The 24,841-nt window shown below is 39.6% G+C and overlaps 1 protein-coding gene across 1 annotated transcript; it reads left to right on the plus strand.

Moving 5' to 3' along the window:
• The first annotated feature begins 3,685 nt into the window (after positions 1-3,685).
• On the plus strand, positions 3,686-24,803 carry ERMP1 (endoplasmic reticulum metallopeptidase 1). The gene is made up of 15 exons (XM_054185661.1): positions 3,686-4,304; positions 5,176-5,477; positions 8,957-9,084; positions 9,384-9,489; positions 10,377-10,523; positions 12,055-12,147; positions 13,508-13,720; positions 14,654-14,874; positions 17,531-17,705; positions 18,205-18,395; positions 18,988-19,140; positions 19,680-19,882; positions 20,616-20,731; positions 21,200-21,363; positions 22,517-24,803. The coding sequence occupies exons 1-15, from the start codon at positions 4,006-4,008 to the stop codon at positions 22,679-22,681; spliced, it is 2,676 nt and encodes an 891-aa protein (XP_054041636.1). The 5' UTR covers positions 3,686-4,005; the 3' UTR covers positions 22,682-24,803.
• The last annotated feature ends 38 nt before the right edge of the window (positions 24,804-24,841 follow it).

Genomic DNA, 24,841 nt, shown 5'->3' on the forward strand with positions numbered 1-24,841 from the left:
GAGGGCAGAGAATCCACAGGAAAGGGGGTGACATAGAGCTTGAACTGGCTACGAAGGGAGGGTATGCCTATCTGAAGAAAGGTTGTTTGTTTTGGTTTTTGACAAGCAATAATCAGTTCATTTTCTCTATGTAATTACTGGTTGTGATTACAGCTCCCATTACAAAATAACAGGGTAAGAAGGAGAGAGAGCACAGAAAATGAGTACTGCTAAACAGGGAAGAGGAGAAAGCACTGCTTAAGCTTATCAAAACAAAATAGTTAAGTACAGTGCTGATGCAAACGACAGTCTACCGGTGCCCTATCAATCTACCGACTGCGGGTGGTTCTTCCAGTTCTGAAATGAGTGACCAGGGTTTAATCATTCTGCTTTAATTATGGGATGATGGCCGAAATGTCCAATTCTTAGGTACGTCTGGAGTGTTGATAAGGCATCTTCTGTCCTTATGTCTTGGGAAAGAAATGGACACGTTTGGCTAAATGAGCCCTAAATGTCTTCTGGTTCATGTCTGGGAAATATTTTTACAAGGATTCAGCTGAGAGCACAGACATAGAGGGATATAAACTCATTAGACTCCCTGTGCCATTTTCTTAAACTAGACTGCAATACACAATGCCATCCATGGCTAGATGCTGGATTGTGGAGTTATGTGATAAAGTGAGGCAATAAAGACCAAGACGAAAAAATGCAAACTTCCTTAACAGCATGAAGTGTGCCTGCATAGAATTTCTCAAAGTGAACAGCTGCTTATATCTGAATTGAATACAGTCTACACAAGACTGCCCTGTATTTTCACAAGGATGGATTCTTGCCCTGAGTTCTTACACTATTCTTCCTGGTTTCGTTTTCAAGACTAGCGTAGCTACAGATAATGAAGAACACTTATTGATTCAGAGCAATACCAAATGCTTAACAAGTTTGCAAGGCAAACATTTTCATGTGGCCCACCTCTGGTGCAGTACACAGAACCAGAGGTGGGCCATAGTTAAGGGATGGGGACTGGACTGTGGGTACTAATGACCAAAAAAAAACCCTTGAAGACAGGTTAGAAAATTGATTCCATATGAGCTTCCAGTTACAGCATTGTGGCTATAGGAGTGAGGTGACCGACAGGGCTATCATCCAATGCCTGAGGGAGGAGTGAAGATCTAGCTCCATTGCAGCAGGAGGGCTCAGGTGCTCAATGGTCCAACACTGGCTTCAGTGCAGGGTACCAAGATTTTTCCAAACCCACAAGTGTCACTAGGAAAGGCTGACATAATAGGCCCTGGAAACTCAGGACACAAAATCTCGTTTCTCCTTCTCACAGGGTTTTCTGCTTCCTGCTGAGTCGCAGCTTCACTGAAAGCTGGTACAGAAGATTCTGCCTGCCAGAGAAGCTGTGCGACACTGAGTGGATGGCTGGAACATGCTGTCGTGACAGAAACAGACTCCCAGAACAGTTCAACAGAACTGACACTTCAAAATTGTGGCATCGTGCTTATGTTAAAGCAAACAAACAGCTCCGCCTCCATGCAGGGTAGCAATTATTTTACCTTTGTATTTGGCACTGGTGTCGGCGTTGGAATACTACTTCTTTTGGTTCAGCAATGCAGAATAGTTACTGAAAAACTGGAAATCACCAGAGCTCATTTAGAAGGAGGATGAAGGGATGAGAAAAGCAGCAGCTTATAAGGCTCAAGCTTGAAGATGAATGTCAGAGGAGTCTTGATCATGATGTATTAATACCTACAGCAGACCAGAAATCTTGTAACAAAGGGATTTTCAGTTTATCAGTCAATGATGTAAGAGGATCCAACAAACGGAAAAGTGAAGCTAAGAAATTAGTACCACAAATAAGTCACATTTGAATGGGAAAGATGCCTATGGAACAATTTACAATTTGATGGATTCTTCATCATGGTTTATTTTTAATCAAAACTAAATTATTTTCTGAAGATGGTGTTCTAGTTCTCTTACCCTAAATAGATAATGGCCTTAACCTGCAAAAGGTTCATATTTGTATCTGTTTGTTAAACAAGCATGCTGTCCTGCTGTAATTTACCTTGGTTTTGCTACTAAATTAGAAAACAAAGCAGACCCATAGTCCCTGTGGATGAGAGACTGGATTTTCATTTTTTCTGCTTAAAACATAGTTTACAAGTATAATTCATGCTCACAGAACAAGGGATTTCCCTCTGTTGTGAAGTAGCGTGGATTACAAGATAGTAGGTTAAGCATCACCCTTCTTGACATAAAGTCAAACTGAATCTATGCTGAATCATTTGTTTGGAAATTAAATCCAATTATCCTAAATCGGTCATTCCAGACTAACAGAGCAGTAAAGGGCACTGTATTTGTTGATGTTCCAGTCATGTCAAAACACGTATGCACTATACTTCCACCTTAATTCACATTGCACAGTACCCTCCCAAATGCAGTGCTCAGAACAGATGATAAAAGGGCTGTCGGTATTCCAAACATCAGAAGTCTTTCTGATCTAAAGCAGAAAATTACTTCTGAATTTTGAATTGACAAAACATTAAAAATTGTTCTGACCTGTAGCGCATGACTGTCACGAAAATCAGTATAGTCATGTCTGTTTCTTAACTAAGAGGCTTTTAGTGTTCAAATGTTGCCCAAAGAATGAACGAAAAAGGGTCATTAAGAATGAATTTCTTTCACAGTTCTAATTCTCAAGTAAGCATAGAGCCAAAATAAATGAATGATGTGTAGCACCTATTTTCTCAAATTGTATATTACACTCTAGATCAATAATGTAGGGCTGTTCTGACATAGTTGAATTGAAATGCAGCAAAATGTGTTACTGGAAAGGAACTGCTCCTTAGGTGAGTTTTTCCAGAGTGGTGGCCCCCAGTACTTTAGCAATGATGATATTAGACATGAAATCAAAATAAAATATGAAAATCCATACTTGATTTCTTGTTTAACTTCTTTATACAACTCTAAGACCTACTTAGGAATTTCAAAGGAGAAATGCAAATCTACACTGAGTATTTCGCCGCATCTTTATTTAAAACCACATTGTCTAATATACATTTCACGTGTATAGTAGTAGTACTACCTTACTATCATACAGATCACTAATATGACAATTTCAAAGGGCAGCTTCCATTCCATGACATTTTGGGGGGCTTGCATTTAACTAGCTTTGGTTATATGTGTTGCACGCAGTTCACTGGACTGGTATTTTTAAGAAAACATTTACATTCAAATTTTTCATAATAGAGCTGTTTCTAATGTAAAATTTACTTCTGAGAACCGAATCTGGGGGTATTTTTGTCTATTTGTGAAGAGGGAGGTAACACAGGTCTAAGTGGAACAAAAGCAGGAAGGAAGAAAAATTGAACGAAACAGAGTAAAACAAACCTCTCAGCCTAGAACTATGTTACTGGGTCTTAAATGTACTGGCATTATCTGGAGTTGCAAGTCATAAATTGTAAGCAATAATCTTGTCTGTACTGACGGTGCAGTGAAACAAATGGGAAAACTCACTAAGCCAAAATACAGAAATTTACTAAAGCAGCCGAGCTGCGCACAGAGCACAGTCATCACATTTCAGTGATGGGAACGTCTCTGTCAGCGAGGCGACGCCGCCCACAAAGCGCGGGGCGACCTCCGGTCGGGCGCAGGGTCAGGCCGTCGCTCGCCCGGCCGCCGCGGCGGGACAGAGGCCTCCACCGCCACCGGGCCGGTGCCCTCCACCGGCAAACCGCCGCCCACCGCTTCCCGGCATCGCTTTTGAGGCCGAGCGCACGCCCGAGGCCTGCAACGCGAAAAGCGACCGCTACCTGCGCCCAGCACCAGTAACGGACCCCAACCGTCCCCAACGGCCGAGGCGGGCGGTGACGGGACCCCGCCCCCTTCCCACGTGACGCCCCGTGGCCGCACCCCCCGCCGCGGAGGGAGCCGGGTCGTGTCGGTCCGGGCGGAGCCGCTTTTTGACCCTCGTCCGTTGCCGTATCGCGCCTCTGCACGGCGGAGCTCGTGCTGGTAGCCGGGCCCATGGAGCGGAGCGCGGCGGCGGCGCCACCTGTGTGGCGGCTCCGCGCCACCGGCGGCCACCGCGACCGGGACCACCCGCCGCCGCGGGAGGAGGAGGACGATGGCGGCGGCGACACGGGCGGGAAGAAGCGTGGCGGGCCGCGGCGGCGGCCGGTGCTGCCGCTGTCCGAGGGCCGGGGGGCGCCGCTGGTGCTGCTGTACCTGCTGGGGCTGCGGGCGCTGGTGGAGCTCTCGCACCGGCAGCTGCTCAGCCGGCCCACCCCCGCCGGGCCCCGTGACTTCAGCGCCCCCCGCGCCAGGTACAGCGGGGCGGGCTGGGGGCTGCCCCTCCTCGCCGGGGCGGGCGGTGGGGAGCCGTGGGACTTCCCCGTGTCGGGGCCAGAGTCCGTCCGGCGTTACCCCGGCTGCCCTTGGCTTTCCGCCGGGGCGGGTCGGGGGGGTGCTGGCGGCGCAGCGGCGGCCTGGCCCCGAAGGCCGTGTGGGCGCAGCGGGAGTGCGCCCTGGGGGTCCCGCCGGCCGGCCAGAGGACGAGGAGGCCGCTGCCGTCAGTCGTCGGGTTACTGTCCTTTGCGGAACGCTGGTGTCCTCCCCTGCCCCGGCAGCAGCTCAGAGCTGGCGCCGGCGGCTGCAGGAAGTGGGTGAAATCACTGTCAGGGCTCCCGCTCTCGTATTCGCCACCTCTTAAAGGTGCTGGTTTGGGCTGATGAAGCGCTGCACTCTCCACAGTTTAATTCTCGTAGTATTGTAAAGTGTCCGGGAAAATTTCTTGGCGAATTTTTTAATTGGTGTAAATCTTGCTAAGAGCGTCCTTATTCAGACATTCAGGGAAGAGCGTGTGTGCGTATGGAGGACCTTGCTAAAGGTAAAATCTTTAGCTTCTCCGTGCTTTCATTTCATTTTGAATTGATATGTTCAAAACAGAGAAACAGTAGTTTGGTTTAATATCTTGCTAGATAGGAGGAGGAGCCCTGAGTAAAGATCAGTACTATATACCCATTACCGTAATAGTCTTTGTCATCTTGACTGTAGTTACTGTCTAATTGGCTTTTGTCTCTTCCACTTAATGTAAGTTTCGAAATAGAACAATGTACAAAAACGTTACAGTTCTGGATAAGTTACATACTAAATGTTAAACGTGTTGATGCTGAATGTGTAATTTATCTCTTACAGGGGCTATCTTGACAACATAACAGCAATTGGGCCCAGAACAGTTGGAAGTCCAGAAAATGAAGTTCTTGCAGTTAACTACCTCCTAGAACAAATTAGGGCGATAGAAAGAGAAAGCACAGATGCTCACAAGTTATTTGTAGACATACAGAGGCCCACAGGCTCCTTCAGCATTGACTTTTTAGGAGGCTTTACTAGTTACTATGCAAACATAACCAATGTCATAGTGAAGCTGGAACCCCGAAATGGAGCTGAGCATGCAGTGTTATCCAATTGTCACTTTGATTCCGTACCAAATACCCCGGGTAGGTCCACATGTTCATTCTGCGTTTCTATTTATTACATGGGTCACAGAACTTGGCTTGCTGTCTTCTCACACCAAACATCCTTATAGCCAGCCACGTGCTAGAATACTGTATGTGTCAACTAGTCTGCTTGATTTCAGTGAGATTCAGTATTTAGAGTGACAGGTTGGTCCTGTTAAAGTCAGGATTTCACTCTCGCTTTCTGGTAGGCAGCAAATTGCAGATACTATATTTAGATTTCTAGAAAGTGTGGTTATATCTGCCTTTCTTGTAATTTGCTGCTTATGCATGTAGTTCATGTGCTGCTTCTACCTGTTGTTCAGGTCTTTCCGTACTTCTGTACTTTTCTTTCTCGGGATGCTTTGTGCTAGAGACTGTTCCCACCCCCACCAATCAGCCTGTGTTTTCCCTTCCCGTTGCTGGTATTGTACTTTATTTCAAGTTTTTAGGGTGATATCCTTAAGCTATGCCAATATTATTTTTTTTCTGCATTCAAATCTTCTGTCTCAAAAGACTGTAGCTGTCAAAGATTAAGGTACTGCTACATTGGTAGTGTGTACATCTCTCTTGCAGCTACTTTCACTGTCATTATTGCATACTCTTTTGTTCTTGTCCCTCTGCATTTTTATAAATCTAATAATTTAAAATTATTATTGCAGCAAGGGTGTAAACAGCTACGTAAATACATGGTTTTAACAGTGCCAAGAAGGTAGGGAACTGAAAAGCACATGAAAACATCTGTTGTAACACTCAGCCACAGGTGTGTGCCTATTACTGCGGTTGAAAAATACCTACAGACTTCAGTTACCAACAGCGCAGCTTTTACTGAAATTTCTTCATTTACACCCCACACAATAGCTTATTTTAGGGAGTAAACCTTGAGTTCCTTAGCACACGCAAATAGTCTTCATTATTGAGAAAACAGTTGAGTATTAGCTGGAGAAACAAAGCACTTGCCATACTCTGTGCCTTTTTTCTGTAGACAAATAGTATAATACAGAACTTCTCTTTCTCCTTAATCATACTTAGGCAAGATGAGTTTCCAAATTAAGCTTAATAACTGCAGGATTATTATACATGCTTTGTGATTTAGGAGCTGCAGAGATGCTAATTACGGTATAGTCTAAATATGGCTGCCTAGACTTAGAAAGAATACTTCACAGGCATAATACAATGATTATGGAAAACCGTCTTTAAATTAATGCCCTGTGTAAATTGTATGTTTGCTTCTATGGACTGTAATGCAGGATTGTGTCTGCATCAATTACTTTATTTACAGTTACTCAGACAGTAAAATATTTCACCAACCTTGCATAGAGGTGCCAGCAAATATTAGTGATTTGTGTAGGATTGTACAGAAATCTGTGGAGGAGCTAGAAGTCGGCCTGTATGCTTGCCCTTAATCACAAAGCAGCCTAGCCCTTTACTGCAGCAGTGAGAAACTGCTCTGTCTTTTCTTTGTGTGAAACTTGCCCAAAACCTTAGCAAGAACCTTTTCTTTTCTGTTCTCCTGTATTTCTGCAACTTACTTGCTTACAGCTTTTTTTCATTTCCCAAAAGGTGTTATTTAACCAGAATCAGCAGAACTCGGTGATCAATGAGTAATATATTTGAAAATTAGATAGTAAAACATAATCTGCTGTTGATGCTTATGCCTACAGGATGAGTAAAGCAAAACTCAGTAAACCATTACAGCTTCAACATTAGAAAGCTTGAGTTCCGTGTGAAGGAAGAACACAAGCTGTGAACTCCTAAAACACGTGTCTTGTTCTAACAGTACTAGTTTTCAGTTTATATGGCCTATTTGATTCTTTTCTAATCAACTTGAAGGCAGAAACATCCTTGAAATGATCATCACAGATGCAGCTGATAACACAGCTTTCTTAGGTTACTGGTATTTGCCATAAAAGCTTTTAACCTACCGTCAGTTTTGTTGTATATGAAGTATTTGAGGATGGTACTTTCTCTGTGAGCTTCTGTCATAGTCTATGGCTACACGGCTGCTTTAATCAGATGTAAATCTGTATGTCTGTTGAAATCAATAACTTTTATTTTTCTTAGCTTCACAGTGAGGCAGATAAGTGATTAATCCTGCTGAAAGCTGTAATCATTGCTGAGTTTTCAACACAGCACAGGTTAGATAAAATAATTCAGTGGGGTGAAGAGTAGACTACTGGTAAATTTGGGTAGCAATATAGTCAGGGCTTTGAACTGAATAGTTTTGGGGGGCTTTTGGGGAAGCTTTTGACAGAACAAGGCATTAATTTTTGAGAAATACGTTACAGAAGAGTGTACTGGAAAGATTTTAGTTTTATTTATTTATTTATTCCCATTGCAGTGGAGGTTGGACTAGATGACCTTTAAAGGTCCCTGCCAACCCAAACTATTCTGTGGTTCTGAAGTACTTCCATACAATAAGCTAAGGTTAAAATTTAGGCTGAGATTTGTGTTTGTATCAGGAATGTGCCCTTTTCATGGATGGAGCAGGTAAGTTTAAATTTTGCCAAGTTACAAGCTTTGGAAAAGCTGCTTTTTTATGTGTAAATTAAACAGTGTTAAGAGCTAATGAGTCTGCCCTAATAGCACACCAAGGCCGAGCACACTATTGCTGTCATCTCAGTGCATGTTGGCATTATATATGCAACCCAGGCCTAAAGAAATGAGGTTAAATTTCTCTGCGCCCAAATTTTATTGATTAGCATGGGGTAGGGAGGTGCTGCAGCTTGCACCAAAGTGGGGGAAATGGGGCAATGGGAGACCTTGGCTAAAAGGTGGAGGCTTAATCAAGATAGAAAACTGGCAGGGCGTAGAAGGAGATGTGAGGAAGTGAGAGTAAGTCTAGAACAGTGCTGGGTAAGGATCTCAGAGAACACTCTACTGAGCTCAGAGCAAAACGGGTTTTCTGTGAAGAAAGAAGGGTGGTGGAAAGCATCTGATCATGAAAATTCTGTATTATAATGTATACTTTCATTTTAAAAATGTTTTAAAGGTGTGAATTCTGGTGCTTCCTTTGCTTTATTTTGCAATCTTGACCTTATGTTACTTGGAGCTTTTATCCACTTACTGAAATGCATTGTAACAGGGTGACTTATGTGGGAATGTTTATTTTTAAAAATTTGAGTAAGATGTAAGTGAAAATTATGTCCTTGTTTATTTGTATTGTTCTTAGAAAAATAGGCAATGATCACTTTGCTTGCTTAGTAACCTGGTTAGTCTACTTTTCTTGAACAGTAGTATTGGATCTGGTACCTTGTACTTCACATGCTCAACTTCTGAACATTATTTTTCTTTCTGATGTTTCTTTTAACTAGTATAGACACAGGGTACAAGCTGTAGCAGAAAATATACTAAAGCCTGACATAGTTGTACTTCAGTTAGATTAAGTGGCTGAGGTAGCATAAAGCTTTTTTCTTCTCTGGTCTTTGTTGCAATTCTGTGTGTTTGTTGTTAAGTCATGCTATTCTGCTGATTATTTTAAGGTGCCAGTGATGATGCTGTTAGCTGTGCAGTGATGCTTGAAATACTTAACACGCTTTCAAAATCATCAGAGCCCCTGCATCATGCTGTCATATTCTTATTTAATGGTGCAGAAGAAAATATTTTGCAGGTGAGAATGTGCCAGAATTATAAAATATACATCAAAGCTGTGTATTAAGACTGACAAAGAGTAACTGCATATATGGCTTGTATTTAATCTGTTGAAGTATTAGTGAAAGCCAGTCTTAGCATTCTGAGTAAAATGTATTAGATTTCAAAGGGAAAAATATGTTTAGATTAAGAATACTGTCCATATTAATTTAATTAGAAGACTTGGATTTTCTGCATCTGTTTGTGTTCTAAGTGATTTGGCTGCCTTGTCCAATCTTGAGTTATGACCTATTTTTTTTTTTTTGTTTTCCCATCAAGGCTAGTCACGGCTTCATTACACAACATGAGTGGGCCAAGTCAATTAGAGCTTTTATTAACCTGGAGGCAGCAGGTGTAGGAGGAAAAGAACTTGTTTTTCAAACAGGTATGAGCTTGCACTGTGTCCAGTTTCTACTCTTGGATAATTTGATAATAAACAATGTAGACTCAAAGGAGTATTCAACGTGACTCGTATGCAAAAGACAGGAGAACCTCTATGTCTCTTTTCCAACCCTGTGCAGCAAATAAGTTGCTCTCCATCTTTAGATACATGGAGGCTAAAGCACTGCCATAGAAGTTGCCTCATAGGTGGGAAGCCTGTCTAGAACAGGATTACAGAAGTTGCATTTCCCTTTTACGTCAAGGTAATAAGGAGAAAACCAGATTTGGAGATCTTGTATACCTTGCATACTCATACTTTCATATGCTTGAGTTAATTTTCACAGCAGTTCTTTCAAAATCTTTGCAGGGAGATGGTGGCATTAGAACTCCGTGTGCTGCTCAGGAAGCAGCAAAACTTCTGTGCTTTGTAGACTACCGTTGAACTTCTGCTCCATCCTAGTTGGACTGCAGAATTCCTTCTACTGATGGAGCTGCGTAATTGTTTGCTTGCATCAAATGCTTTTAGTGGAGAGACTTTTATCTAAACAACAATTTTGAGATGTGATACATAGATGATAAATTGGAAATTCTGCTAAAGGTTGTGACTTCTTCAGTAGCGCTGGGTCTTTTTTGGGAGGTGGCTTATCTACTCTGCCACTGAACACTCAAGACATCAGTGTTGGGGTTTTTTTTCCCCCAAGTGTAACTAATTCGTTCTCTCAAGTGTGAGTCATTCAGCCAACACAGATGCACTTAGTATATACCCTGTGGGGCAACAGCGTTAAAACTCTACTGAGTTCCTTTGCGTATTTATTTGTTATGATAAAGGTACATATCCTCACTGAAGTTCAAAAAGTATTTTTTGTGAACTTTCTGCTCATCTTTCATTAGGACCTGAGAATCCTTGGTTGGTACAAGCATATGTAGTTGCAGCCCAACATCCCTTTGCCTCTGTGGTGGCGCAGGAAATATTTCAGAGTGGTATTATCCCAGCAGATACAGACTTCCGAATATACAGGGACTTTGGCAATGTTCCAGGTATGTTACCAGATGACGTGCCAATGCACATTATGGAATCATTTGTCTTAAGTTTGTAACAAGGAGACTGTTCTGCAGTTGACTATGTGAGGGTCCTCAAATTTGGTTTGTCTTTCAGTTTGGGAGCAAGTTTTCCTGCTTTTTTTCTAAGGCAAGAGCCTTTAGATTTGGTTTGTCGTATAGGTCATTAGGGAAGTTTTTTGGAGACTTCTGTTTTCCAGGAAGAAACTAAATGGTAGAAAAGTTTCCTGGAAATCAGGAAGACACTCCAAAATGAAATATTTTGGTTTGAAACATTGTGGTAATGATGCTAACAACCTGGTTGCAGGGGTTAAATCTCTGCACCTAATGGGTAAACCAAAAGAATCTTTTTTAAGATTGTGACATAGTAATTAATGCATTTTTATTACTTCTTTTTTTTCCATAATCAAGCACAAGACAGCAGGTTTTGGTTTTGCTAATCTGTTTACAGTTTGCTGTCCATTCTGCAGAGAATGACCACTGAGGAAAAAATGTGGAACACACAATGCAAACACAACTCAATGGAATCTAAACTTCTGTAAAATCGTTGCTGTCTGGCAGAGGTTGTCATTGGAATCGCTTTCAAGACAAGTGATCTTTCTGAATTGATGCTTAGAGCAAAAGGTGTTGGCATATTCTGAACTGTTCTAAAGTATGCTTCTGGCCTGAAAATAAAGTAGCTGATTTTGTACAATGTGTTCTTTCTTTGTTCAGAATTGTACCTGGATCATAAATGGTAAATAAATTCTCACTGACCTCTGTTTTTCTAAACGAATAGAAATGAAGTAATTGAGTTAAAGAACTAGTTTGTTCCTCTTTGCTAACTGGTAGAATTGAGGTCTGATTTGTGAAACCTCTGCAAAATCGTGAGGATTCAGATTGCAGACAGCAGCTTTTTGCATATACAGCTGGGCGGGTGAGGTGTTAGGGATACACCGAATGTGTAATTGATTTTGCAGAAAACCTTTTTTTGTTTGTAAATATTTTTTCTTTATTTTTACAAATTATTTGGGCTATTAAATTAAGAGTTTTCAAATTGGCTCTTTGAAAAGCTGTTCATAAATTGGAAGTAAAAAGAACACACCTGGTATTTTGAGAGGCTGTTTCTGTAGTTCCACAGTGGTGCTTTTTATTAGTTTTCAGCATGGATCTCTACGGATGTTTTAATGGTAAGTGTTTGGAAAGCACCTTGTACATCTTTTCTGAAGCTGAGACTATTAAGAATTTTCATGTATTTCTCCAGTAGAGATTGGTTTGTTTACAGATGTCATGCAAATCAATACATTAGAAAAGACGGTTATTTTAAAATGTTTTAAAAGTGTTCTTTTTTTTAAATACACACGGAATCTCAGCCTTCCATCTACAAAGCAGGCTATTTTGTTCATCTTTAAGGATGATGAGTGGGCTATAAAGAACAAACTTTTGCGTGATATATATCTGAGGCTTTCACATGTTTGTTTTGAGGTTTTAGGTTTACATAATTTCAAACATGCTTTTTCTCTCTCTCTAGGAATAGATTTGGCTTTCATTGAAAATGGCTACATTTATCATACAAAATACGACACATCAGACAGAATTTTAACAGATTCCATTCAGAGAGCAGGTTGGTGTTTCAAGAATTCAGTTATTTACTAAAGATTTGCTAAAGTGTTGTAGCTGCTTTTTATTTTGCTGTTAAGACTGCCATCGCAAGAAATTCATCATTTTAAGTACAAATTTAGAACATGCTAGACATGTTCTAAAGAACAAAGAATTGACTGAATACATGTCTTTGAAATACAAAGGAAATATGTTTGGTTAACTTGGGAAGATAAACTTTATCAGTATCCAGTGATGTTGATTTGAAAGTAACTGTGGAATCCAATTAAGGTTATAATCTAGCCATTTATACATGATTGTTCAGCATTCTGGGTTCCTTTTCTCTCAGTAAGCCCTCTTACTGATTAGTGTGCATCATGAGAAGCTTATGGTTAGGTTGGTGGCACAGAGACTGGTCTGCCAACAGAGGCTTTTCTTTCAGTATGGATCCCACTCAAACTTACATGGTAGCACACAGGCTGTGGATAAACAGGATTTATTTTCTACTAACAGTTTCTGCTCAGAGCAGGCTATTTGACAGGCTGCAGTAAGGAAAATTACAATAAGACCTTTAGTTTACCAGGAAAAACTAACATGATTCTAAACATCTCCAGGATTTTGACCATTTCCCTCTTTAAGCTTATACAGAAGCCAGCTTAGATGACCAGCATGAATAAGTTTTAAACACTTTCTTGCACCAGTGCAGTTGCAAGACAGAAAGTAACACCTATAAATTCCTGTTGGAAAGGTTATTTTACTGGTCATGGTGGTTATGTAGAAGGTCTCTCGTTAAATGTATCACAGCTAAAAAAAAAAATAAAGACAAAACTTTTCAGCCAGTAAGCACTTTTACAGGTCAAGTAAAAGCAAAATGAAAGTTCAGAACAATTGTTTTTGGCTGCACTGTGTGAAAGAAAAGAAGTGGTCAGTACCTGTAGGCTACAAAGGAAGTTTACCTTACAGTCATCTAGGGAAAGAAAGGCAGGTAATTCACAGTCACTGAAACATGGAGAGGTTACTACTGGCAAGGAGAAGGAAGATTAGGAAATTCTAAACTCTTCTATGGGTTAGCCTTGAAGTCCAATGCTTTAATATCAGACCTGAAGATGGGCTGAAAGCTTGACTACTCCCTTCATTGCAACAGCATTTAAAAACATGAAGCTTACCACGTATACTTATTTTAGTGACAGCTGTCTAGATTAACTCATGAAAATACTATGCTGTGCATACTATCAAATACCTATTTCAGAATAATCAGTTGTATATTCACATCTTTCTTGAGGATATTTCAATACAGCTTTATTTTTAAGAACACTTAAAAGAATGCTGTGTACTAATTCATCAACCTTGATGTAGTTACATTGTGTGTCTGCTTTTTTTAATAGGTGACAATATTCTATCTGTCCTAAAATACCTAGCAATGTCAGATAAGCTGGCTAAATCTTTTGAGTATCGACATGGAAATGTTGTGTTCTTTGATGTACTTGGTTTATTTGTCCTGGCTTATCCTGCCCGTGTTGGCACCATCATGAACTATATTACAGCAGCAATTGCTTTTCTTTACTTAAGCAAGAGAGTATTACAGGCCAAAACCAGAGGTAAGTCTAGTTCTTAAAAAAAAAAAAAAAAAAAATCAATCACAGTACTCTTTATGGAATACCAATTAGTAGATGAAGTGTTCAGGTGACTAAGGCATCTTTTTAGATAAATGTCAGAAATAAATTCTAGGTGTGCAGCATGCCATAGGAGTTACTTTGTGTTTAAATATCTCAACTTTGATTATGATGAAGAAAGAATATGATAGGCCTAGATGTCTAGCATTTATGAATCACGATTATGCCTCTTATCCTTTCGTGAAGGTTAAAATCAAATCCTTTAAAGATCTGAAAATGGAAAAAAAAATTTGCTTAATATCTATGTAAACTCTGTTCTGTTAGCACGGGTAGGGCTTCAGAATCATGTTTCCTGAACACCTGCCTGTAGGCAGGAGCAAATAAAACAACAAATGGAGAAAAACATTACAAAGCTTAATAAAGGGTGTAAAGCAACTTAAATCTTCTAGTTAGACCTTTTCAGGTATGTGTAAGAACATACCTGTTTAAAAAAAAAAAATCAAACCAAACAGACCCACCCTCAAATTCAGCAAACATTTTTGGAGTAACAAAAAGTTACAAGAAAACCAACTCAAATTTGTGTTGCTTTTTTTTGTTTTTGTTTTGAGACTTTATAGATGGTTGAGTGACTCCACTGGTTCCCTGGAGAAATTTTTAACTGTCGGGAACATGGCAATCTGCAGAATAATACACTAGTACTCTGGGAATAAACTTTGCAGTGGGAAGACTGCAAAAAGACTTGCAAAGAAATAGGCTAAATGGTTTAGACCACACCGTTAAGAAGTCTTGAGTGGATGACTCATGCTTTTTTATTTTGGTCATTAACTGAATTATACTGTGGGGTAATTACAATCTTGATGGTAGTCTGTAGTAGTACACACGACTTGTTGAATTAAACTTCTTTTTTCTTCTTCACAGCTGTCCATAACCTGAAGAAATTCTTTACTGCATTTGGCTTAACACTGTTAAGTTGGATCTGCACGCTGGTGGCAGTCCTTATAGTGGCAGCGTTCGTGTCTCTCATTGGACGGTCTCTTTCTTGGTACACTCATTTCTATGTTTCTGTGTTTCTGTATGGCACTGCAGCTGCAGCTAAGCTTATTCTTGTGCATACACTAGCCAAGAAATTCTTCTACAAGGTAAGCTTGACTTTGTTGCCAATGATGAAGGCTAATGTGTTTAATCTGAGGCAGACTTAATTCTTGAGTTGATTGAAAAGATGCAAAAAGTTTTCTGTATTGGACAGAAGTATTTAAAATGTTGCTGTAAAAATTGCTTCATCTAAGCATAGGGGTTACTCTACTAAATCAGAGAGTTAAGAGCTTTGTGATTTAACTCTTTCTAATGACCTTAAGGAGCTGCTTCAGAAAAACGGCAATAGCCTAGTAGAATACTAGTGCTGTTTCTTTCCCTGTCTGCACCTTCCTTTCTTGCCGTCACTTCATTGATACGAGATCAGAGCAACAACTGGAGAATTTAGGGTTTTTTGATACCTTTGAATGTTCTTGATAATTACGGAATCTACATATATACTCCAGTGTTCTTTGAATCCTACCAGATTCTCTCCTCTGAATGTACTTGTATGACGGGTTCCTTAAATTTAATAATTGATTTTGGTACAGTATCTCCTTATGTATCTTTAATATTTTTATTCGTTGTTTAATCTAATTCATCATTTACATTTTGTTGTGAAACTCGGAATTCCAGTTCTCTCTGTTTTATTCTGTCCTTTTATTATGCATATTGTTTTGGTGATGTCATTTGTATTCATAACCTTCTAAGCAAATAATACGACTTTTTGTCAGATGCTTCGTCTGAGAGCTTTTTCCTTACATTTATCATAGTTTCTAGTTCTGTCGTGCCCTTTTCTAATACAGTAATCTGTGCTGTGCAGGACTTTCTAAATGAAGCTCTTGTAAAAATTTGAGTAGTCACCCTTCCCCCTATGATTATTCTGATTGATAGTTGTTTTTACCACCGCTGGAGATGGAATAGAGCTCTTGATAGTCCATGTTCTTTTCTGCAATAGATAAAGGTCATATAGGCCCCTGCAGGGCTTGGTGAGGATTTGGTGTTTGTTACCTTTCCGTTGCTGTCATTTGTCATGATTACTGTCTATCTGCCTCTTTTGCTTATAATTCTTTCTTATGGACTAACCAGCACAATTTAACTTGCATAATAATGTCATAATTATAGCTCCTAACAATCCCCTTATGTTTAGATGGTAGTTTAATGACTCTCTATCAAAAACAAATAGGGCCTTGAGGTGGTGCTGTGAGGTATGACAGGTGATGCTCTTCCAGGGCAGAAGTCGACTACTTGAGCCTGTTAGGTTTAGGTCTTAGGCACAGTGGTATTTAGTTATTCAGCTTGCTGTTACTTATCTTCTTGGCTATTTGTACAAGCTTTGGGCAAGGGAATTTAGGAAACCTAAGTTGTGAGCCGAATCCAGCTTCATCCAAGTGTTTGAAGAATTAACTGAAACTCGGTTGTATGGAAAGTTCTGGGTGAATGCATCATGTCTTTATCTGGAAGTGGGTTTTTTAATTGTTTGGGGAGGGGGCGTGTTAACTGGTATATGTATGTTAAATATATCTATGTGGTGGTGTCCTTTTGTGGAAAAGATGAGCCATATACAAAATAGACGTGATGTTACTGTTTTCTAGTCTTTCAGACAAGCTGAGGGGAGAGCGTACTTGCACTAACTGTTCAGCTGTTCCAGGCTCTGGATCTACTTCTTGCCTGCTGATTGTCTTGATCAGCAGATCAACCAACTTGATATCATGAGTCTCTTAATTTTCTTGCATGCTGGAGCTTGCAGTACACCATACGGTTTATGCTGCCTCTGTAACTTACATTGTACTCAGAGTTGCATAAAGATTTTTGGAACCTAATCTCTTACTTGGCTGTCACAGGCAATGCCTGGGTGTTTTCTGTTAGTAGCTCAAGAACTTGTGAATTAATAAGCTTTTTGTTTTGAAATAGGTTTGGCAATTCGTGTTTATCCTTTTTTTTTTTTTTTTTTTTTCTTCTCAGCCCAAAACTGAACTGGGTGCTTTCTGACAGCCATTGTTCACGCAAGCGGTCCTTCTTGCTACTAGCAGGATTCACAATTAGAGTCTTGCACTACAAACACTGCAGCGTTGCCAATGTAACTTACAAGAAAAAAAAAGCAAACCACATTTTTGATAGTTAAACTTCCTTCTTTTTGAAAGTGTTATCTCTTATTATCTGACCCATACATGTCTTTTCTTCAAAACAAATGATACATTTTAAAAAAAGCACACTTCTGAAGTGACAGCTGTGGCATGACATATAAAGGCACTAGTGTAATATTTGTGCACTAATAACCGTGCTTGTGTAAGAAGTGTATTAACAGCTGCTGTTCAAAAAAAAGGCTTAGAATCTCAGGAGATACAGATAATTTTTTCACACGTAAGTAGTGGCTATTTTATAGGCTTCACAAATACCAGTGCTTTTTATAAAAGGGCCCTATTCGCCTGTGTTCCTAAAACATTAGCCTTCCACCTTCTTGGCATTGTCGTTTGTAGATTCCCTTCCTCCCTATGCCCCAGCCAATGTAATCTCTTCTTCAAGCTATGTCAGAGCAGATTTAAAAAATAAATAAATAAAGTATGCTGTCATGGATAGCTCTAAACGGTAAGAGAATGGTGCGGTGATGCTTACAGAATTGTTTTGGCAAAGAAAACAATTATATATGTTTTCTGTGTGTTCTCATGAGATGTGATACATGGAATATGCTCAGTTATGACTGCACTTGCTTTTTTGTTACAGAATGTGAATGAGCTGTACCTGGGAGATATTTTTTTTGATGCCTCGTTGATGATATGGTCTATAGCATTGGCTGTGATTACTCAGATGGGCCTTTGTTCTGCGTTCATTTGTACATTATGGGTAGCATTTCCTTTACTCACTAAGCTGATGATCCATAAAGAATTCAGCCAAAAAGGTATAAGTTGGGGGGGGGGAGGGGAGGGGGTGTTTCCACTCTTTGAATTTTGAATAGTCAAAGTATACATGTGACATTTTTGTCATAAGTGTTCTTGAACTAAAGACAGTTTGAAAGTATGGAGAAGCTCTTTAAAAAAAGTGCAGGCTAAAAAGAACAATTCTGTGTGGGTTTATTAGTAAGTGATTGTGTACTTTGATGGGATAGTAAAGGTTGTTAAAAATACTGTGAAATTTAAATCGTTTTTGGGACAGAACATGTTTAATTTTATTTTTTTTATGGTAACACAAGAAGGGTTTTGTGGTGTTTTTGAAAGAGTTATATTGTCACTGGCCATGCAAAATGAGATCCCCTTTCCATATCCATGTCGGGGGTGAGGATGAGTGTTGTGTATTGGGCCTTGCAGCAGTTTATGGATATGTTAGTAAAGCTGTGTGTTCATGTCCATTTGAGCTTTTCTAGGTTTTTTGTCTTAATTTTTTTTTTCTGTCCCTTTTAGGTGCCACAGTGAAGTTTGTCATGATGTACATGCTGGGAATGTTTGTTCCCTATCTGTATATGATGTATCTTAGTTGGACTGTATTTGAGATGTTTACCCCTATCATGGGACGAAGTGGTTCAGAAATTCTACCTGATGTGGTGTTGGCAGGATTTATTGTAGTCATCACTATGATACTGTCATCCTATTTTGTAAGTAGAATTTGTAAATGTTTAAAACATTTAAACTTTCTCTAGAGTTTAAAAATCAATGTTTTTCTAAATTAATACTTGAAGTTAATGTTTTGACAGTACTAAATTGTAAGAAAGTTCTAGGAAACATGTCAAGGATTCTGTGTTTTATGTTAGGCAAAGAAAAGTCACTGAAGCAGGGCTTATAAAAATACATCTGTTCTATGATGATGTAGTAAAGATTGGTGTAAAATAAGCAATTTAATGCTGGAATTTGAACAGGTATTCATTTTAGGTGAAGTATGTGGCTGAACAGTATGTGTACTATGCTAAAAAAAAAATCCTTAGGGTTTTCTTTTCTGCCCCCTTGCTTCAAAGGTTCTATGTTTCTGTTGGCAGATTAGCAAATTTTTGAAACTCCGAGAAGTATTCACTTTATTCCTTTTGGGTTTAAATACTGGGATTACAAAGAAGTGTCTTGTGTCTGGTAGTACTTGCAATGATCTCTTTTTAATGTACTTTCAGTTCCGTAATTGGATTTTATAGTTATATGAATAGTGTTTTATTTCTAAGTCTTGCAGTTTTATAACTGGGATGTCTTTTTGTTCTCTAGATTAACTTCATTTACCTTGTCAAAAGTACAAAAACGACGCTAATAACTTTAACTACTGTGTTTGTAGTCACTCTGATTCTCGTTTGTAGTGGAATATTCTTTCCTTACAGTTCTGATGCAGCTAATCCAAAGCCTAAACGAGTCTTTCTCCAGGTAAGAAAAGCCCTGTGTATTTTAATGCCTCTGGTTGCAGCAGTGTTTGGGTTTTTTTCCAAACCTTAACATCCTCCCCGACCCCCCAAAAAAGAGTAACTTTTCCTTTCTTGCTTGATTTAAAAGCTCTAATGATTATTTCTGGATCTGAAAGAATTGCTAATGTTTCCTTTGTTCAGTCTCTGACACAGTTCATCTGTGTCAGAAAAGCAGGGTTTTTTAGGGGGTTTTAAGTGGGGGAGTTGTGAGTAAGCAATGATAATTTAAAAAGTGAATGTGATAGGAGATGAGCAAATAACTTACAGGCACAGTCATCTTCTGAATGTGGGTGTTTTTATGGTATGTTTCTTTTAGCTGAGTAATTTTCTCTATATATTCACAAATACTCGGATGTGTGTTCAGTGCATGCTGCAAGTACAGTAGACCTTAGAGATTGAAATGGAGGATATTTCTGAATCACTTCTGAATCATGTGAACTGCGTAAGGTCCATCATCTTTCTGTGTTTCTTTTTTCTTTTCTTTTTTTTTTTTTCTTCTAGCACACAAGCAGGAGATTTCATGATCTAGACGGAAATGTGGTTAAAAGTGACTCTGGTATATGGATTAATGGATTTGATTATAATGGAGTATCTCACATAACTCCCCATGTGCCTGAAATCAATGACAGCATTAGAACTCCATGCGAGGAGCAGGCTCCTTTCTGTGGCCTTCCTTGGATTCTGCCAGTGCATTTCATGTTCCGGTTGGTGTGAACACGGCTCCACTTGAGCACTTACTGATAAAGCACATTTGTCACTTACGCGATCTCGCTTATGTAAGGGAAAAAGTAAGGGTAATGTTGGTCTAAAAGTAAATAATCCTTTCACTTTAGAAGGCATTTGAACTTCTGCCTAGGTGCAGTGTCTTCTGCCAGAATCTCTGCAAGAGACTGATGGGTCTGCTGCAGGAGCGGCAGAAGTTGATTTGTGGAAAATCAGTGTTAGCGCCAGTGGAGGCGGTGGTGAAGGGGGGGCCTTCTAAAGGGCAGTTCAGATTTGGAGTATGGATGTCTCTTCCCTTCTTCCCCCTCTCACCCCAGCTGACAGCAGAGGAAGTCTAGCGTAGCTCATCTCCACAGAAGAAATCTACCTGCTGTGATTATTTCTCATGCCCCAAGAGTCCTGTGAGCGGAAGCATAGCAGTTTGAACATGGAAATATTCTTACTTATTTTATTGTTTTTTAAATTAAGGCACATGAAGGTAATGAATGAACACACCGGTGACTATTTTTCTATTAATGTGCCCTTTAAATATTTCTCTGGCCACAAGCTGCTAATTTTATCTGCCTTCTGCTAGAATCACTAGCTGTTGAATATTTCGTTTAGTAACAACGCAGTCAGCTATTCTATACAAAAAACTCTTCTTGGCTTCTCATACTTAATACCTCTGAGTGTTGCATTGAGAATAAGTTAAAACTTTCCCCCCCTCCCCTCCAGGAAAAACTGGTATCTTCCTGCTCCAGAAATTTTTCCAAGAAGCCCCATTCACTTTAAAGTTCTGTCCAAGGAGCTGATGCCCTGGAACAATGTGAGGTTAAGCTTTGAAGTATCTGGTGAGTGACTGAAGCTTCTGGTTTGTGATTTGTGTTTATTTTTATGCCCATAATAAATCAGGTGTTGACTCCAGTACTGCAGGTTCTAGTGCCATTCCCAAGATGGCGAGCTTTGTGGGATTAGCATGAATTAATTCAGTTTCATAACACAACAGAAGCTGTGGGTGTTGTGTTGCAGTTGTTATTTGGGGACTGATAAACTTGTCTATTTCGAGTAAGCCTTGATCTTCTTTATAGCAAGTCCTTTCTTAAAGTCCGTATTATAGCTCTGTCCTTCTCCTACATCATCATCTCATTTATCTCGCCGCTTAGAAATAACTGAAGCTTCTTCTGTGGAGAAGACGGTTGTATCATATTTTAGAAGACAGGAAGAGTAACACCCAGGGAACGTGCTACTGGATAGGAAGATAGGTGGTTGTTCTTCCTCCACTGGTTGATACATCCAGATACGTATCCTTGTCTTTGCAGGTCCAAGTCACATGTCTCTGTATGTTCGGCCACATGAAGGGTCAGCTCTGTCCACCTGGTCCCTTGGGGATGGTACGCCGGTTGCTAGCTTAGGAGGAGACTACTTCGTGTTCTACTCGCACGGGCTGCAGGCTGCACCGTGGCACTTCTGGGTAGAGCTGACGGTGAGTATGCCCCTTCTGGAAACCCGGCCGTGCCTTGGTCTGCTCTCTTGTCGCCATTTCTGCATTCTTCTGTGGAAAAATGTCATTGTAACTTTTAACTTTCTTAAGCTTTGCTTTATTTGATAGATCCTAATTCAAGCATCCCTCTTTTTTTTAATTTGTCCCTCAGCTTTGTATATCAGCAAAACATATATTTTTGATGCATAGTCCACTAACTTGTCGAACGGACAAAGGGAGTGTTATTTTCCTTGTCTTTATGGTCTTAGGGTGTAAGTTTGGATTTCTCTCTTCTTAACATCATAGTTCTTGAAGTTTTATCTCTATTACTATTATTTCAGAGTTCTCTTTCCTTTTGTGAGTAGTTTCCCTTTCGTGTATTTGGTTTGCTTGGTTTTGGGGAAATTACAGGGAGTCCTTGGTGGGAAACGTACCTGTCTTGAAGAGAGTTGTAAAACTTTGTTTTCTAAATTTTCTTTCACATTATTTTCAGTTGGAAGCAAGGCTTCCAGCATTGCTGTTCCAGTGGGATTTATGATCCCTGCACCCGTTAACTTACTGATGAACTTTTTGCAGACCTGTACATTTTCCTTTTAGGTTTAACAGTGTCTTATTCTTTGAGTAAATATTACAAGAACCTCTGAAAGTTCAGAAAGTCCCTTGTTCCATCCTGGATCTGGCAGTGTGCACGCTTAACCAAATAATCCTCTGAGGGTACTTGATAAAGGCGGACAGGAGTCGGCAGTGTGACAAGCTTTGCAAGGTTGATAGCGGCAAAGCTAGTCAGAAAAGGATTTTCATCCTAAGGATTCACAATAGAAGGATCAGCATAAAGGCTATGCTGGAGTCCATGTCCTGATTTGTCAGCAAAACTGACAGATAAAAGCACTGAGGTTAGAGCATGTGCAAGCTATTTAATATGTCGGAGGCACTGCAACCTAAATACCTCGTTGCAAGTTCAGTTCAAATTGAGCTCAGCATGTAATCTGAATGTTACGTTTGAAGATAGGAAATGTTTTAACATATAGGACAAAGAGCGGCAGGATGAAGTTTGTTCCATAGATACTAAGTCTGTACAAAAGTACGTCTGGATTGATCTTACATTTAAAAGCCATAAACAATCATAAAGACTGTGTTCCCTTTTTCTCACTTTCAGGCCCCAGCAAAGCATTCTGATGGAATGGTCTCCCTCGCCATAGCAGCACATTACTTTTTTGGGGAAGATCAAAAGTCACCTCAACTCTCTGCCTTACTGGAAAGGTTTCCAAGCTGGACGTTTTCTTCTGGTTGGTCCTGCACTTACGACCTTTTTGTCTTTTAATGTTGACAGTAACGCAGTGCTAATAGGGTCACCTCTCTGACGCAGAATGCTGTTCTAGCAAACGCATTCTAACAGGATGCCAGAGACTTTCACAAGAACTTAAAGTACTTTGGTGACACATGGTGTTTCTTTGGCAGTTTGACTATTTAAAGCCTACTGCTTTCTTGGGGATATAGTGATACTTCATGTCAATGTGAATGCAGTTCACCTTGGTTCTTCCGCTGAAATGGCAGTTTGACTAGTGGCTTTCTTAAAATTAAAACTGCGTTTGAGGAGCTATCATTGGCATAATGTTATGGCAATTGTAATGAAAGGGCCTCATGAAATTATTTTTCTATTATGTAAAATAGAACCATACTTCACGCACACGTGCGGACTATTGCCTACCAATCCTATCCGTCCTGTTAAAGACAGACCTTCAGCTAAAAGATGCTTGTTCACGTGGTGGGGGGGCAGAGCTCACAGAGTTGTAAACATTACTTTTGTCACTGGATGAAGTCACTGAAAGCTATGATGCTTGTGCAGGTTGCATTCGCAGTCCTTGGCAAATGCACAATGCTGAAAAACTGGTATTATGATGGAATGTGGTAATTATTTATCTAGATTATCTTCTCCAGATAATACGTCTCTGTTAAAAACTTAGTTCCTACCCTTTTGCCTGTCTCTTCAGTGTTACAACTTGAGTGGGTACGTTTGACCTGTCATCTTGTGTTTTTGTTCCTGTTGGGATCTCTCACTATCAGCATATAAGCATGTCACTTGCTCTCTTGTACGTAAGAGTGCTAAGTCCTCACTCCTTTATGTAGATGTCTTATAGTGAATCTACTCTAAATTTCAAGTTATCTTCTAATTTATTAGAATTGGCTAATTTTTGGTATCTCCTCTGGAGAGACTTTTGGTAATGTGACGGTATTGCACTTTGCTAATACATTTAACTGTTTCTTAAAATACGGTTTGCTTTCCATAAGGAAAAATACCCGGAAGAGTCATCTTTAAAAAGATGTCTAATATCTCTGGATTGCTCTTGTTTTATTTCCACAGGATGGGTTTTATAAGTGACTGTGAGTGACTTAGAATATTTTCCAGTTTTAATTGCCAAGCTTGGAGTTCAGAAGCCACTGACCTCTTTGGTGTTTTTATACTCCCAGGTCTTTTTCAGTGCAGTGTAATGCTTAATGTTAGTTTCTGAAATTCGAAGAACTCTGTGTACCTGAGGAAACAACTTCTCGGGTTTTTCCAAACTATATATAAAGCATTCTGTGACATCAATACCACGCTACAAACTGTACAAATTAGTATTTTGCTCATCTCATGACTATTGCCAAATCGCATGCAAAGCAGATTTTGTGCATGCATCATCATTTCGAGTAAAAACATGCTAGTACTGGGAAGTTTACAGGGCATGTGAAAGAAAACTTTATGAGACTTTAATTTGTGTGAGCTGTGATGGACACGGCTCCCCGGTCAGGTATTCTTCCTTCAAATGGTTCTGTAGTTGTGTACAACAGTGGCAAGAACCAGTTTCACTTGTTGCAACATACATTCATGAAGATTGCCAACCAATTAATGGACTAGGGAAGGAGGTTTAATTACTGTAATCATAATGAACTGGCCATTAGTATCTTAAAACCAGCGGTCTTTCTACATTAACATGTGCATTAATCATCACTCACTTGATTGTATCTGATTTGAAAATGTATCTGATTTGAAACTACAATCCCTGTATTATGCATTTATTTTTTTAAAAAGTGCTATTAATGATTTAAAAAAGTTTTATTTTATAACTCTTACGTCTTGAATCTCAACAAATGTTTCGTACTGTACTCTAGCTGATGCCCAGCTCGTGAACTGAAGCTGCACTGATATATCCCATCTTCCTCAGTTTTGATTTTTATCATGTGTTTTGCCTCTGATTTAAAGCTTTGAAAAAGTGCCGTGTGAAGAATTTTTACTGGGAGACAAAAATATAAAAATGCCTGTCAGCAATTTCTGCAACTTCAATGAAGCAATAACTTTTGCTAACTCAGGTTTTAACCTTTATTAAATAATTTAATTATGGGGGATGTCTAGTTTGCTGTAAATTTCTATCTTTGTAAATAAAAGTGAAACCTAATCAGTGAAACCTGATTTTTTGTCATGATTAAAGGCGTATTTGAGTTG

This window comes from Rissa tridactyla, chromosome Z (genome assembly GCF_028500815.1).
Source record: "Rissa tridactyla isolate bRisTri1 chromosome Z, bRisTri1.patW.cur.20221130, whole genome shotgun sequence".
Taxonomy (NCBI): Eukaryota; Metazoa; Chordata; class Aves; order Charadriiformes; family Laridae; genus Rissa; species Rissa tridactyla.

What these genes read in the sequence shown, in the direction of transcription:
- ERMP1 (XM_054185661.1), top strand. Translation starts at nt 4,006, where the DNA reads ATGGAGCGGAGCGCGGCGGCGGCGCCACCTGTGTGGCGGCTCCGCGCC. An exon ending in TTCAGCGCCCCCCGCGCCAG is followed by an intron (nt 4,305 to 5,175) that starts GTACAGCGGGGC and finishes TATCTCTTACAG; the next exon opens with GGGCTATCTTGACAACATAA. An exon ending in TTCCGTACCAAATACCCCGG is followed by an intron (nt 5,478 to 8,956) that starts GTAGGTCCACAT and finishes GATTATTTTAAG; the next exon opens with GTGCCAGTGATGATGCTGTT.